The sequence below is a fragment of the Cebus imitator genome, unplaced genomic scaffold (genome assembly GCF_001604975.1).
Source record: "Cebus imitator isolate Cc_AM_T3 unplaced genomic scaffold, Cebus_imitator-1.0 Scaffold36, whole genome shotgun sequence".
Classification (NCBI taxonomy): Eukaryota; Metazoa; Chordata; class Mammalia; order Primates; family Cebidae; genus Cebus; species Cebus imitator.
The window spans coordinates 1,888,688-1,901,913 of NW_016107351.1; the positions used below are offsets into that span (position 1 = coordinate 1,888,688).

Genomic DNA, 13,226 nt, shown 5'->3' on the forward strand with positions numbered 1-13,226 from the left:
CATGTGTATGAGCACGTGTGTGTGAGTGCATGAGCGTGTACGAACATGAGTGCATGAGTGCATGTGTGCGTGAATGTATGAGCATGTATGAGCATGTGTGTGTGAGTGCATGAGAGTGTATGAACATGAGAGCATGTGTGCATGAGTGCACGTGAGTGTGCATGAGTGTATGAGCACGTATGAGCATGTGAGTGCATGAGCGTGTATGAACATGAGTGCATGTGTGCATGAGTGCACGTGTGTGCGTGTATGAGCATGTATGAGCATGTGTGCGTGGGTGCATGAACGTGTATGAACATGAGTATGTGTGCATGAGTGCACATGAGTGTGCGTGTGTATGAGCATATGTATGAACATGAGTGTGAGTGTGCATGTGAGTTTGTGTGAGGTGTACATGGCCACACCTGTGAGTGTGAGCAGCTGTGAGTTTTATCAGTGAACCCGGGACTGGACCCCACTGGGATAGCCTTACTGGGATCCGCAGAGTGTGCCTCCCCCAAGAGGGGGCGGCAACTCAGCCGCCCACAGGGCCAGGAAGCCCCTCCAGAGGGCAATGTGTGTTCATGCCCGAGAGGGCACCTGCCCCTCTGCACAGCCCCTTCCACACCCATGGCGCCCCCATCCCGGGCTCAGGTCCCCTGGGTCTCAGGTCTGTGCATCCTCCAACTGTCCTTTCCTGGATCTGCTCACCCTCACCCAGGCCATGCAAAAGAACAGGGGAGGCCCCTACTTGCCGGAGTCCCGGGAAGAAGGCAAGCTTCAACTGTGACCCCAGGACGGGAGGGAGAGGGAGTCACACCAAGACCCGACTTCCCTCGAAGACGATGTGTCGCAGGCTGGTGTCTTTCTTAATGTGGCTAAGCCTTCTCTTTTTTGGTGGGGTGTCCCAAGAATGCACTGCCCCCCAGTGTCACCCTCTGCTTGGGGAGCCCACCCTGCTGCTCAAAGGACCCTATCAGAAGCACACATATTCCCCATTTCTAGAAATTTCCACTGGAAAGCCGTATCCCTGCACTGAGCCGGCGGAAGGGGGCTGTTCTGCTCCCCTCACCTCAAGACGCTGGATTTTTTGTTGTGGGATCCTAGAGGAGAGGAGGGGAGGCAGGACCCCAACCCACCTGTTTGTCCCTCCCTTCCTCCCCATTGCAGATCAGAAGGAACAAAACCCGGTTCCTGGCTGGTCCGATCTGGAACCTAATCATGTGGACAGCTGCAGCATGCTAGCCCGGCTGGCTCCCAGCTTGGGTGCCGAACACCTCCCCTCCAGGCCTGAGGCTCACTGCAAACTCCACACCCACCTCATAACCAGGTCCTGGGCACTGCCTGTCCCCGGCACCTTCCCCCACGACCCCTGAGCCCACACCCAGCACCCCTGGATTCTCCGGCGGCAGCTGTTCCGGGGCCACGGGAAGCAGTAATATTACAGATTACAACAAACTGGGGCAGCCCACTGACAAATAGGCCTGCGTGAGCGAAACGGTATATTATCCCATAAAAACGTCAGCGCGCAGAGCGGTGGAGCTGCAGCAGAGTGCGGTCCCACGCCCGAGGCCCTTCCAATCCCATCCTTTGCAGATGGGCCTGGGCTGGGAGTGATTTTCCAGACACTGCACGCTGGCTGTGATTTTGTTTTTTGCTTGTTATATTGTGTCTTCGGTGAGGGGAAATAAGGTCCCAGAGGTTAATGGGGACTGGAGAACCCCAGGGCAGCCATTCCCCGGCGGGTGGGGAGGGGGCCAATGGTGGGGGGGCCCTGCAGAGCAAGTCACCCACCTGTCAAACAGACAGGGGAGTGCCCAGAGTCCAAGCCTATTCACAGCACATCTGCGAGTCAGGGGATGCCCAGGGAGGCCACCCCACCTCAAGGAGGCTGCCCAGGAGCCGAGGTTTAGGACCTTCCCCTGCACAGGCCAGGACGAGCCTGCCTTCCTCCTAACGGGAATGGGGCAGTGCCTGTCTTGAGCGAGGGCTTCTCTTTGGAAACCTGTCATTCAAGATGCACCTATCAAGAAGGCAGGCACCTTCTGTTGTTTGAGGGTGTCAGGAGGGCAATGGGGCACTCCAAAGGCTGGGAGGTATTCTCTGGAGGGACCCCTAGGCAGAGGCTGGCCCCGCTGCCCCCCAGGAGGAGCCCAGGCATCGCTTCCACCCCAGCCACTGGGCAACCAGGCCCCTCTGAGAAAGCCACTCCAAAAGAAGGCGTGTGCCCCACAGTGAGCTCAAGGCGTAGGGAGAAACTCCAGTGGGGCTTTGGCCATGACAATCACAGTAGCTGCCTCACAGGATCCAGAGGGCAGAGGACAGAAGACAGCTCTCATTTGTTACGGGCCTATATTCAGATATTTATGGTAGGGAGGAAGGGGGGTGCCAGAAGCCTCTTCCAGAAGGAAGGACAGTGGGGCACAACAGGGCAAGGCTTCCTTCCACCCGGAAAGTACTTATTCCCAGTGGCACTGGCTGAACTCTATCTGTGTTTGGGAATTCCCAGCCCAGGGACATGGACAGTCCCAGGCTCAGACCCTGGAGCTGGATCAGGGTATTCTGGGAAATGCAGTCCTTTGGGAGTTGGGAGGGCCTGCCAGGATTTCTGGGGGGCATTGAGTTAAGAAGCAGCCATGAAGGAAGAGAGAGCAAAGGGAGTTGTCTTTACTCCAACCCCAAGGTGGGTGTGTAAAACTACTGGGAGGCGACTATATATATATAAACATCTGCTGCCTCAAAAGACACCAGAGGCCAGGTGCGATGGGTCACACTGGGAGGCGGAGGTGGGTGGATTGCCTGAGCTCAGGATTTCAGCCTGGGCAACATGGTAAAACTCCATCTCTACTAAAAACACAAAAGATTAGCCGGGCCTTGCGGCGCACACCTGTAATCCCAGCTACTTGGGAGACAGAGAAACAAGAATTGCCTGAATCCAGGAGGTGGAGGTTGCAGTGAGCCGAGATGACACCACTGCACTCCCACCTGGGCGACAGAGTAAGACTGTCTCAAAAAAAAAAAAAAAAAAAAAAAGATACCAGACAACGCTACCAATCTAGCCTCAGATCATATCCACAGTGGCTTTTCTGATCAAGTAGTTCCGGGGACTTTTATTTTAGTGGGGAGACCTAGAAAGTCCCCAGAGAGGAAGGACCGCAACCAAACCACCCAGGATGAAAGCCGCATTCGGTGATTCTCACCATGGCTGCCCTCTGGCCCCTGCCTCCAGACACACAGAGAAAAAGAGAACAAAGGTGCCCGCCAGGGGACAGGGGTGATACCTGTTACACTCGGCCTCCAGGAGAGGCTGCAGCTGTCCCAAGTGCTCGCACGTTATTTATGCTCACAGCCAGCTCTGATGACACATGTAAGTTGACAGCAGACATCCTACCAACTTGCTGGAGTGTATCTTGATTGTTAAAACCCTCTTAAAGGTGTACAATCATTTATCAAATTAAAATAGCTGTGTCTTGCCAGTTTCTTTTCCACCTGCCTAGATGGAAACCCCCAGTCTCCATTCTCCTCTAGCCTCCTGGGTAATCTGCCCGTGCACCCAGGCCCTGCTCCTCAGAGGACAGTGTCCCTGCTGCCAGGAGCCCGGGCCTCAGCATCCCCTCCCTACTCTGGCCCAGGCCAGGGCAAGCCCACTAATCGCCAAGAAATGACAAACGCCAGAAGCCCCACCAATTAAATTTAAACTCATGCAAAGCTCAGTGGCTAGTAAATTATTATTTTTATTAGCTTGAACCAAGTTCCCGTAAGAGAGAAAGTCAACTTGCTCCCATGAATGGGTCTTGTATAATTTATTTAACTCTGTGCTCTTTGCCAAAGCCTGGAATATTTTTAGCTCGTTCTGTTGTTGGATTTGGCTTTTTTATGTGTGTTTCTGAGGGTATTTTTAGCCGCATCTATGTTATTCTAACAGCCTCCTATGCATTTTGTCCTGTCTGTGGGGGCTGTTGAACCCTGTCTCACAGGGAGATGAGGGAAATTTCTAAGAATAACCGGGGAGCGTTTGGGGTGCACACGTTTTCCAGGGGAGATGTGCTATTTGCACAACGCCGCTCCCTGCCTGCCTCACTAATTTGCCTTATTACTCACGTGACCTGGATATTCCTACAGAAAGCGCGGCAGCTCCGCACAGGGATAATCAGACGTGGTGGCAGCACCAGCCCCACTGGGGGAAACCCACATTCCAAACAGGGCTTGGGCAGGGCGGGCGTGGCAGGCCACAGCTGCTGGTCCACGCAGCCCCAGATTCCCGTAGCTCCTCTGGGCTCGCAGCAACTTTGATGTCTAGCTCTGTCACTTATGGAGCAGGACGGGTGACGTCTTTGGAAAGTAACTCTTTTCACACCTACTTAATGTTGGTAACTGTTGCAGAAACACTCCATCGTGTCATGGAGTTAATGAGGTATTTAAGAAAATGTTTTTTTTCCTTTAAAAAAAAAAAAAAAAAAAAATCACATGATGCGGGGGAGCCTTTGATGGGTCTTTTCACACAAGGAAATTCTTTTTTTTTTCTCTACGGAGTTGGGGGTATTTTTTGGTTTTGTTATTTGGTGTTTTGTTTCTTTTTCTTTTTTGGAGACTGGCGGTAGGAAGCACTTTTTTTTTTAGCAAGAAAGAAGTTTGCAGTTCTCCCACCAGAAGGAGCCTCGGTTCTCCCACAACACCTCAGGCTCAGAGCACCTGGCTTCCCAGGCCCCGGCAATTTATACCCCAAAGAAAACAAGAGAAGGGGCGGAAGGGGAATCTGAGCAGATTATTGAAACCAAGATGAGAAATAGCGCCTTGGTGGAAGCCTGGCCCCTGGAGAGGGGAGGCGTACCGACCAAGACAGACAGGACCTGCCAGCCAGTAGCCGGGAGGGCGGAGGCTGCACACGACGTGGGCGCCCAGGTCGGGGCTGCCTCGGTCACACACACACTCCCAGCATGGGCGCCAGCCCCAGTGGCTCCAGGCAGTAGGCACTGATGAAAAATCTTGGGTTGGTTCTTGTTGATTTTTCTTTTTTTCCCCCTAGATTTCACAGCTTTGCCTCCCGACCATCTGTATTAGAGACAAAATCTCACACTGAACTAAAAATAAAGATTCCAAACATTTTAATTGCACCTTTTGGTGACAAGGTTACTGGAACAGCACTTTACCATAAAACCCTGCAGCCTGAGTCTAAAGCGCCCAGCACTTTCATTTTTAGAAAAACAATGGAAGAAGCCCTGGAGCCCATGTCCCCACCCATCAGGGCCCCTCGGGCTGACATTCTGAAAGTGCTGGGTGGGGTGGAGGAAGAGCAGCCCAGGCAGCCAGCAGGACACCCTTGGTCCAGCTGCGGTGCCGAGTGCCAGGCCAGAAAGGCACAGAAGAGGAGCCCAACAAAAAGAGGCAGCCTCGGGGAGGCCAGAGCCTCCATCCACGATGGCTGGATCCTACTCCCAGACAGGCGGGAAGAATCAGGGCAATTTTCCTTTCCGAGGGGCAGTCAGCGGAGGGAGGGGCATGCTAGCTGCAGCTGTGGCCTGCAGACTGAGGCCATCCAGGAAAACGGGGATCGAGTTGGCCAAACCGGCCATTTGGAAAAGTTGTTTAACTTAATTATACTTTTTTCTCTCTCAACTAAATCATATATAGACACAAACCAAAGCAAAGTGATCTGAGGTATAATTCCTTCTAAAAAAAAATACAAGCAGCTAAATTTTAAAAACCAATACAATATTCTGGCTCTTAACAATTTCAAAAGGCCTTCTTTCAGCTCCACATGCTTCTACCTGGATGCCTGTGTGGCCAAGTTTCCCATCACAAACGGGCTGAACATCTCCCAGCGCAAGAGGTCTCATCAGTCCGCAGGGGGGTGGAAATGGGGCCTCCAGGGACAGGGGACACACGGCCCTTCAGACCCTGAACCAAGCGGCCCTGAGGGACCTCCAGCGCCCTCTAGAGCACCCTGAGCTTGGGGAGGCTGGGAGCGCCTGGGGTACAGAGAGTAGGGAGGACACAGGCCAGGCCATAGCCCAGAGCCGTTTCTCACAGCCCTCCCGGGCCTACAGGCCAAGAACCACGTGGCTAAAGTTAGAATGAGCAAGACAAAGGGCCAGGCCACCCGACTGGGCGCCCACCTACCCAGGTGCTGCCTGGACCTGGAAGCAAGAGGCAGAAAGGGGAGAATTTGGCTGGCCCAGGCCTGGCCAGGATGTGAGTGTGGGCATGGGGTCACGGAGGCAGCACTGACCTGACCTGATGAGCACTGAGCCTCCCAGGAGGGGACAGCCCTAGCCGGCCCTGCACCAACACGCAAATATTGGTGTCAGGGGCCTCTGTCTCTGTCGTGCTGTGACTTGCCAGGCTGGAGGCCACAGCATAGTGGAGGTAGAGTGACCGCCTGCAGCCAGAACAGGGACTGGTGGGGAGGCTGGCGAGCTGTCCCTGCCCAGGGCCGCCCGAGCCTCCACGCCCGTGCACCTGAGCCGGGTGGGCAGCAGTTCCCGAGCAGGGGCAGGAAGAGAAGCCTGCTAACCACAGGGACAGCGGGAGAGATATTTTTAAATCGCCCATCGCGCAGGCAAGTGCTTTTTCTCCTTCTCTTTCCAGTTATAAATCTAGAGGAGAAAAAAGAAAGGGAAAAAAGGAAGGAAGAGCAACAGAGAGAAAAGGGCCGCCTTGCCAAAGCGCCGGGCAAGGAGCGAAGGGGGCGGGGGCCGACCCCAGAGGCGCTGGGGAGACCCCTCCACTGGGCGGCTCCTCGTTCCAATCTCCTGGCAGTGCAAATGCTGGAAGCCCATTAGCAATTAACCAATTTCGAGTTTGTTTTTTTCCTAGGAAATGTAGGTTTTTCTGCCTGCCCTCCCTTCTTCCGACGTTTTCTCTTCTCGTCCCGTCTTTGCCATCCGTTTTAATCCACACACTAATTGTAATCCCATTAAAGCAGATATAATTTTATTAGTATTCACAGTTTATCAAGCTACCAATAATAACTGTTACTGCCAATTTTTTTTTCTAAAGCGGCAAACATTTCTGGTGTTTAGAACAAACTGTAAACAACAGCCACCCATGTGCGAGAGTGACCCGGCGGGTCCCTAGCGCAGCGCTGCGCCTTACCGCGAACCGCCCCGGTGACCTCCGGGGCTTCAGGCACGGTAGCTGCCCCTTCCATGACCTCCCTCGACACTCCTATCAAAGCCACCGGGAAGAGGACGGCCCTGGAGGTCTGGGCCCCTCCGCCAAGGACCGACCCTCCAGAGCCGGGAGGGAGTCCGAGGGAGCAGCCACGAGCCTCCCGGTGAGGCCCAGCACGGGCGCCCACACGCTCCTCTTGGAGTAAACGCACCGCACTCTCGCCTGCACCGAAATCCTGAGCACTGCCCCGCGCCACCCTCGGGCCCCGGCCCCGGCCCCGGCCCGCACCGCCCCGCACCGCCCTCCCGGGGCCACAGGCTGCAAGGCTGGGCCGCACTCTGGCCACGCTTTGTCCGGCTTTAGCGGGATACCAGAGGCGCTAGCTAAGGCAAATGCATCCCTGCAAACCCATTCTCGCCCTGACACTTCCAGGCTTTATATAGAAACAGGATTTGCTCGTCTTACACCGGCAGTCTCTATTAACGCCCGCCCGGCGCGCACACCACCCTAATCCGCGAGGCCGCGGCGTGCCCGGCCCCCTCCCCCCGCCACAACGGCCGTTTTGTTCCCGCAGAAAACACCTCGTTGTCCCAGCCCCGGAACGCCTTAAGGAGGTGAATACAGAATGCAGAAAAAGGGTTTCCGTGGAATTTAGATCCGCAGGAGGGGGCGGGGGAGGGCGGCGAGGCGCGGAAAGGCTTTAATTTCACCGGCTCCGGCTCCGGGGCTGCCCCTCCGAGACCCCCGGGGGAGGGTGGCCGGGGAAAGGCCGCTCTCCACCGCGCCGACGCAGCGCGGGGGGCTGGCAGGACGCGTGGCCCCACTCGGCGCCCTGGCGGCCACCGCGGCCGGGGCCGGGAAATGAAACCAAAGCTCCTCCGCTCCTCTCTCGGCCGCTCCCGTCCTGCGCCCGCCCCGGCTGGGCACTGACCTGTGTGCGAAGCCATGGGCAGCGGCGACGGGAAGTACTTTCCTGGCTGGAAGTGTGCGGGGGGCTGCGCGGCGGGCCCGGCCGGGGCGAGGCGCGCGGCGGCGGCGGCGCTGCGGTGGCCCAGGCTCCCGCGTTCGGACAGCAGATGCGGCGGCGGCACGAAGTCGCGGCCATCCATGCCGGGCCCCGGCCCCGGTCCGCCGCTGCTTCCTTGGAGCAGCGTGGCCGGGGCCCGGGGGCGGCTGGGCGCGCGGGCGGCGCAGAGGCGGCGGCGTCCGGGGTCACTGGCGGCGGCAGCGGCGGGGCTGGTCAGCACGCGGGAGAACTGGGCTTCTTGGCGGGCGGCCGCGCTCCAAGCCGGCGGCCGCTCTGCGGATCCATGGCCTGCAGAGGAAAGCAGACGAGACTCGGTGACGGGGGGACTCGGCTCGCCCGGGGGTCCCCGCCCCGCGCGCTCGCCCGCTCTCCCTCGCCCCCCACCCCCGCTGGCCCGAGCGAGCGGCGGCCAGGCCGGGTGGCGGGTCCAGGGCACTCGGCCTCTCCCTGCCGCACGCGCGCACAGCCCAGAAACCGGGGCCCCGCGCGCGCACGCACCGTCCCGGCCACGCTGGGCCCGGGGCGGCCGGGGGAACCCAGCCGCGCTGCTCGCCGCCTCCCCTTCTCGTCCCCGCCGGTCCCTGCAGCGAGGGCACCGCGGCGAAGAGACTGCTGGCTCTGCTGGGTGATAAAAACCCAAATCTGCGAAGCCATCACGCACACACACACACACACACACACACACTCACGCGCACACCCTCTCCCCTCCCCCGCTGCCCAAAGGTGTCTCCGACGAAGAGGCCTGGGGTCCACGCTCGCTCCTTCTCCCCACCTCATGCCAAGGTCCAGCTTTTACTGCATTCCGCTTAGCCGAACAACCATGCTAATTAAGCGAGTAATTTTATTGATTGTAACTCAAGAGTTTTTTTTTTTAATAACCTGCCTTTTCTCCCCACTCCCATCCCCCCCATGCATTCGGCCCATTCTTTTGAATCCACCGTCGTCTATCCGCCCCCCCCCAACCCCCCTGGGACCAGCTCCTGCCCCCAGCACCGCGCTAGGACCCCAGGCCGGCTCCCCAGAGTCCCGGGCACCCCGCAACCGCCACCGGCATCACCTGGGCCGCCACGCCGCAGTGCCCGGCCTGCTGTCCCGGAGCTGGGAGCTTCCTGTTGAGGCTGTAACAATCACCCCGCCCCCCAATCAAATTCGCCCAGGATCTTCCTCAGCGGATTGGGGGCTTGGGGGTGGGGGGGGGCGCTTTCAGAGTCAGAATGCTGCTCTCTCAAAGGCCCAAATCGGCCCTGGGATTTCTTCCTTCCGCGCCTGCCGGGGACCTGGAGCAGAGGCCGGTCTCTGCACGGCGGGGTGGCCTGGGTACGCGGGGTCTGCGAAGCCCAGCTCGGCCTTCTAGCCGGAGAAGGTGGGCCCAGCCCAGCACAACCTTCCGCCAGCAGACTGCGCCCAGACCTCCGGCAGGGCCACCGAAAATGACCCTCACTTCCATTTGCCTCCACCCCCACCCAACGTGGAGCATCCACTCAGGCGAAATTGGGAACAATTTCAGACTCTTGGGCGCGGAGGGTTGGGGCCAGCGATAGAAGCTACGTGCACCACCGTGCGCCCGCAGCCCCTCCGAAGACGCTCCCCGGCGCACTTAGCAAATTCCTGAACTCCTAAATGCGCATTGTTTTAATGTTTATCACCTCAACAAAAGGGAGATGGTGGGCTTGGTATTCTTAATTAGGAACTTTGCAGAAAACCTTGTGTTTCGGTAGCCACCCCACCATGACAACAAAGCCATTAAGATGTTTTCCATCTCGTGAATACCTTTTAAAATTGCTATATTTGATGCTCCGGGTTCTACAACGTCTTATTTGCAGACTATTTTGTGTCTGATTTAATCTATAACCGAAAACATAATGTATTAAGTGAATACATATTTGCTCAGCTGATAAGCTTTTTTAATATTTATTCGGAGAGCTTTTGCATTGTAAATAAATGGGTCTACACAAAGAGTTCTCTTTGTCTGGCAACCACATACAAAGGCGTTTGGGGCTCCCTTCCCTCTGGGGATCGCTAACTCTCTCCCCCGGTCTAACAAATAACTCGGCTCTCAAGTCCCAAGCCCGGCCTGCAGAGCTTGCGCCCGACCGCCAGGGCCCGGAGAGTGCTCAAACGAGGGGGCTGCGGGCGCCAGGTCAGGGGAGGGGCTGCCTGGGTAGGACTAGGGGCGTGGGGGCCCCCCAGCCCCGGCTGGCGCCTCCAGAGCCCCGGAGGGCGCCGGGCAGGACAAAGAGAAAGAAGGAAAGGGAGGGAGGTCAGAAACCTGCAGCTTCAAAGGCGCCGAGGGCCGGAGAGGGGCCGGGGGCTGCGCGCTTGGGGGTGCCAGGCTTCCCGGCGGCCTCCGGGGAGTCGTGTGTGCTGTGCTTTTGTTGTGTGCGTGTGTGTGTGTGTGTGTGTGTGTGTGTTTCCAATGAGAAATTTCAAAGTTGAGAAAGCGAGAGCTGCCGGCGATTCTCGGGACGCGGGCTCAGCTAGGAAGCTGCAGTTTTAATCTCCCACCCCCTGCGGGCGGATCGCAGGCCCAATTGTTCCTTTCTCACCAGCCCGCTCGACTTTTTAAGCAAACAGGAGGTGGATTACAGTCGCCCGCCTGCGCCGCCGCGGCTCCGACCGGATTGGAGGGGCCTTTTCTTTGTGTTCTCTCTTCCCGGGGAGAAGCCGCGCCGCGCCTCCGCGTCTGCCCGCGCGGGGCTGCCGGGGCCCGAGGAGCCTGGGGCAGCCACACGGCCCGGGCCGGGAGCCCCACAGTTCCGCAGCTGCGACGCCGCCACCCGCCGAGGGCCGAGGCTCGGGGCCCACCCAGCCCAGCTCCGGGAGACGCCGCGGCGGACGAGCGGGAGGACGGCGCCAGGTCGGGTTGGGCTAAGGGAGGAAACGGAGCGAAAAGTGGCGGCGGGCGGAGGGCCCCGCGCGGGCATTTCGGGAGGAACCGAACCTCGGAACCCAGGCTTCTTCCCCGGAAGGCCGGGCGCCACCCGCAGCCCCCGGTCCCTCTCCCGCCGCCACGAGTGGCTGGCGCGCTCGGGGATCTGGGGCTTCTACAGGTTTGCTTTGTTTTCTGCTTCTGCATTTAAAAACCTGCTCTCGCTTCGGCCGCCCGCCGGAGACCAGAACTCCGACCCGCCTGCCTTCTCTGGAGCCGTCTCCGGGCGTGCGGGTGCCGTGGGGCCTGCAGGCCGGACCAAGGCCGGGCGCGCCCCAGGGCGCGAGGGGCTCCACCGCCGCCGCCGCCGCAGAACCCGCTCCCTGCGAAACAGCCGCACCGGCTCCCCAGGAGACTAATGAGAACTGGGGCCGCGCCTGACCCCCGCGCACGAGGAGAACCAGCCCGCGGACCCCGCCGCATGGGCCGTGACCCGAGCCCCGCGCGCTGTCCGGAACGCGCGCGGTGAAAACGCCCCGCTGCGCCGGCCTCGCTCGGCCCCCTTCCTCCACCCTCACTTCTCCGGGAGAGAAAAATCCTGAACTGGGAAGCAAGACCCGAAAAAACTCGCGCTCACCGTTCCCCTCCCCGGCCCCCAGCCTCGGCCCGGAAGGCCCCTCTGGGCAGCGGCGCGGACACAGCGAGCCGGCCAGTTCCCCGCGCCGCGGACCGACCGGGCGGGGCCGACCCAGGACTTCTCCAGGGAGGGGAGCAGGAGAGGAAGGCTAAGAGTTGGGGTTCGTTCGTGGGTCCCCCAGAGCTGGGCGCACGCTGGCGGCGCCCGGACTTCGCCGACTGTCCGCCCGCTGCCACCCGCGCGGCTCGCGCCTGACGCAGCCTGGCGGTCCCTGTCCTGTCTCGAGTCTTTATTTTCAATGCAGGGTGTCGATCGAAACAACGAGCGCTCAGAGCAAAGCAAGGACGCAGTACGGGGGGAATTTTAAACCGATCGATAAGATTTTTCAGAGAAAAAAATCGCTCATATATAGTCCATCTTTTTTTAAGGAAAAAAAAAGCCTTCTCGACATTTTAACGGATTTTGTCAAAAGGGTAGATCTATATTTCTTAACATCACAACCCTGAATTTCTTTTGCCAAAAAAAAAATTGTAAAACCCCAAAGCCACAATAAAAAAATAAAATAATAAAAATACAAAAACAAAAAAAAAAATGAAAGCAATTTCAGTTACTTACTGGAGGCTGTTTCCTGGATACAAGTGAAAGCAATACAATTAAATCAGTAAATGTGACTTTGTTTTGTATTCCTATTGGTATTTTCAATGTGCTGACTGTTGCACTGTAAATGCACCGCTTCCACAACAACGACTCTAGCGAGCCCATCCAGAGCGGCTCTCAAACCTGCAGCCTGGCGCGGCGAGCCACCGGCCCTGCATACTAATAAGCTCGTGCCACTCAGCCCGGAGCAGCCCGCGCGCTGATTGGCCGCGCAGCCCTGCACGGCCGGGAGCTCGTGCCACTCATTCGGCGTAAACAGGCCTCCCAATAGGCTGGCGCCGGGCCAGGGAGCTGCCAATCAGGAAGCAGCGGGGCTACTACCAAGCCCGATGGCGCCTAATTCAAGCCCGGCGACTGCGCAGCTCCTCTGCGCAGATCACTGCTGCTGAATGGGAATGCGGTGGCGCAGGGCGGGAGAGGGAGCAGGAACGAGCGAGTGCGCCTGTCCCGGCGGAGGGGGAGGCGTACACATAGACACACACATATATGTTTAATCCAGCAGGTCTGACGTTCGGCTTCCGCCGCACAGAAGGCCAGGGGAAGAAACACCACCACCCCTTAAAGTAGTTGCTGCTTTTTTTTTTTAATTCCTGGGATCTGTCTGGCAGGTGGCAGGTAGGCCAGACTCCAAGCCCAGAGGCCTTCCCTGGTCGCCTGGCCCATCTACCGATCTTAGGCTACCGCCTGCCAGGACCTGAGCTCACGAATGCACGCCCGCCCGCTGCTTGGGCAGCGCAAGCTTTGAATAGCCCGCCCGGCCCTCTCCTCCCCCTGAACTGGGGATCAGACCCTACGAAGTGAGTTCTGAGTCTCCAGACGTCTACATTACTGGCTCTCAATTTTACCTCCCTCTGCCTCGCTTTGCAACAGAGCAACTACTAACATAGAAAATCAGGGATTTATTGCGAAGACAAGGATTGCCCTTTCTTCATCTGCACCTAGAT

The 13,226-nt window shown here is 58.2% G+C and overlaps 1 protein-coding gene across 6 annotated transcripts in view; it reads right to left on the bottom strand.

Moving 5' to 3' along the window:
* BAHCC1 (BAH domain and coiled-coil containing 1) overlaps positions 1-12,422 on the bottom strand; it is a 67,419-nt gene extending 54,997 nt beyond the window's left edge. For 5 of the 6 annotated variants that reach the window (XM_017524884.2, XM_037737192.1, XM_037737193.1 and 2 more), the window contains exons 1-2: positions 12,241-12,422; positions 8,024-8,407 (exon numbers count right to left, since the gene is read on the bottom strand). In XM_017524884.2, coding sequence (XP_017380373.1) covers positions 8,024-8,201 — 178 coding nt within the window. In that variant the 5' untranslated portion in view covers positions 8,202-8,407; positions 12,241-12,422. Of the gene's footprint in view, positions 1-8,023; positions 8,556-12,240 lie in introns of those variants that run through there. The other variant, XM_037737191.1, reaches the window with a different exon arrangement.
* Positions 12,423-13,226: the final 804 nt, after the last annotated feature.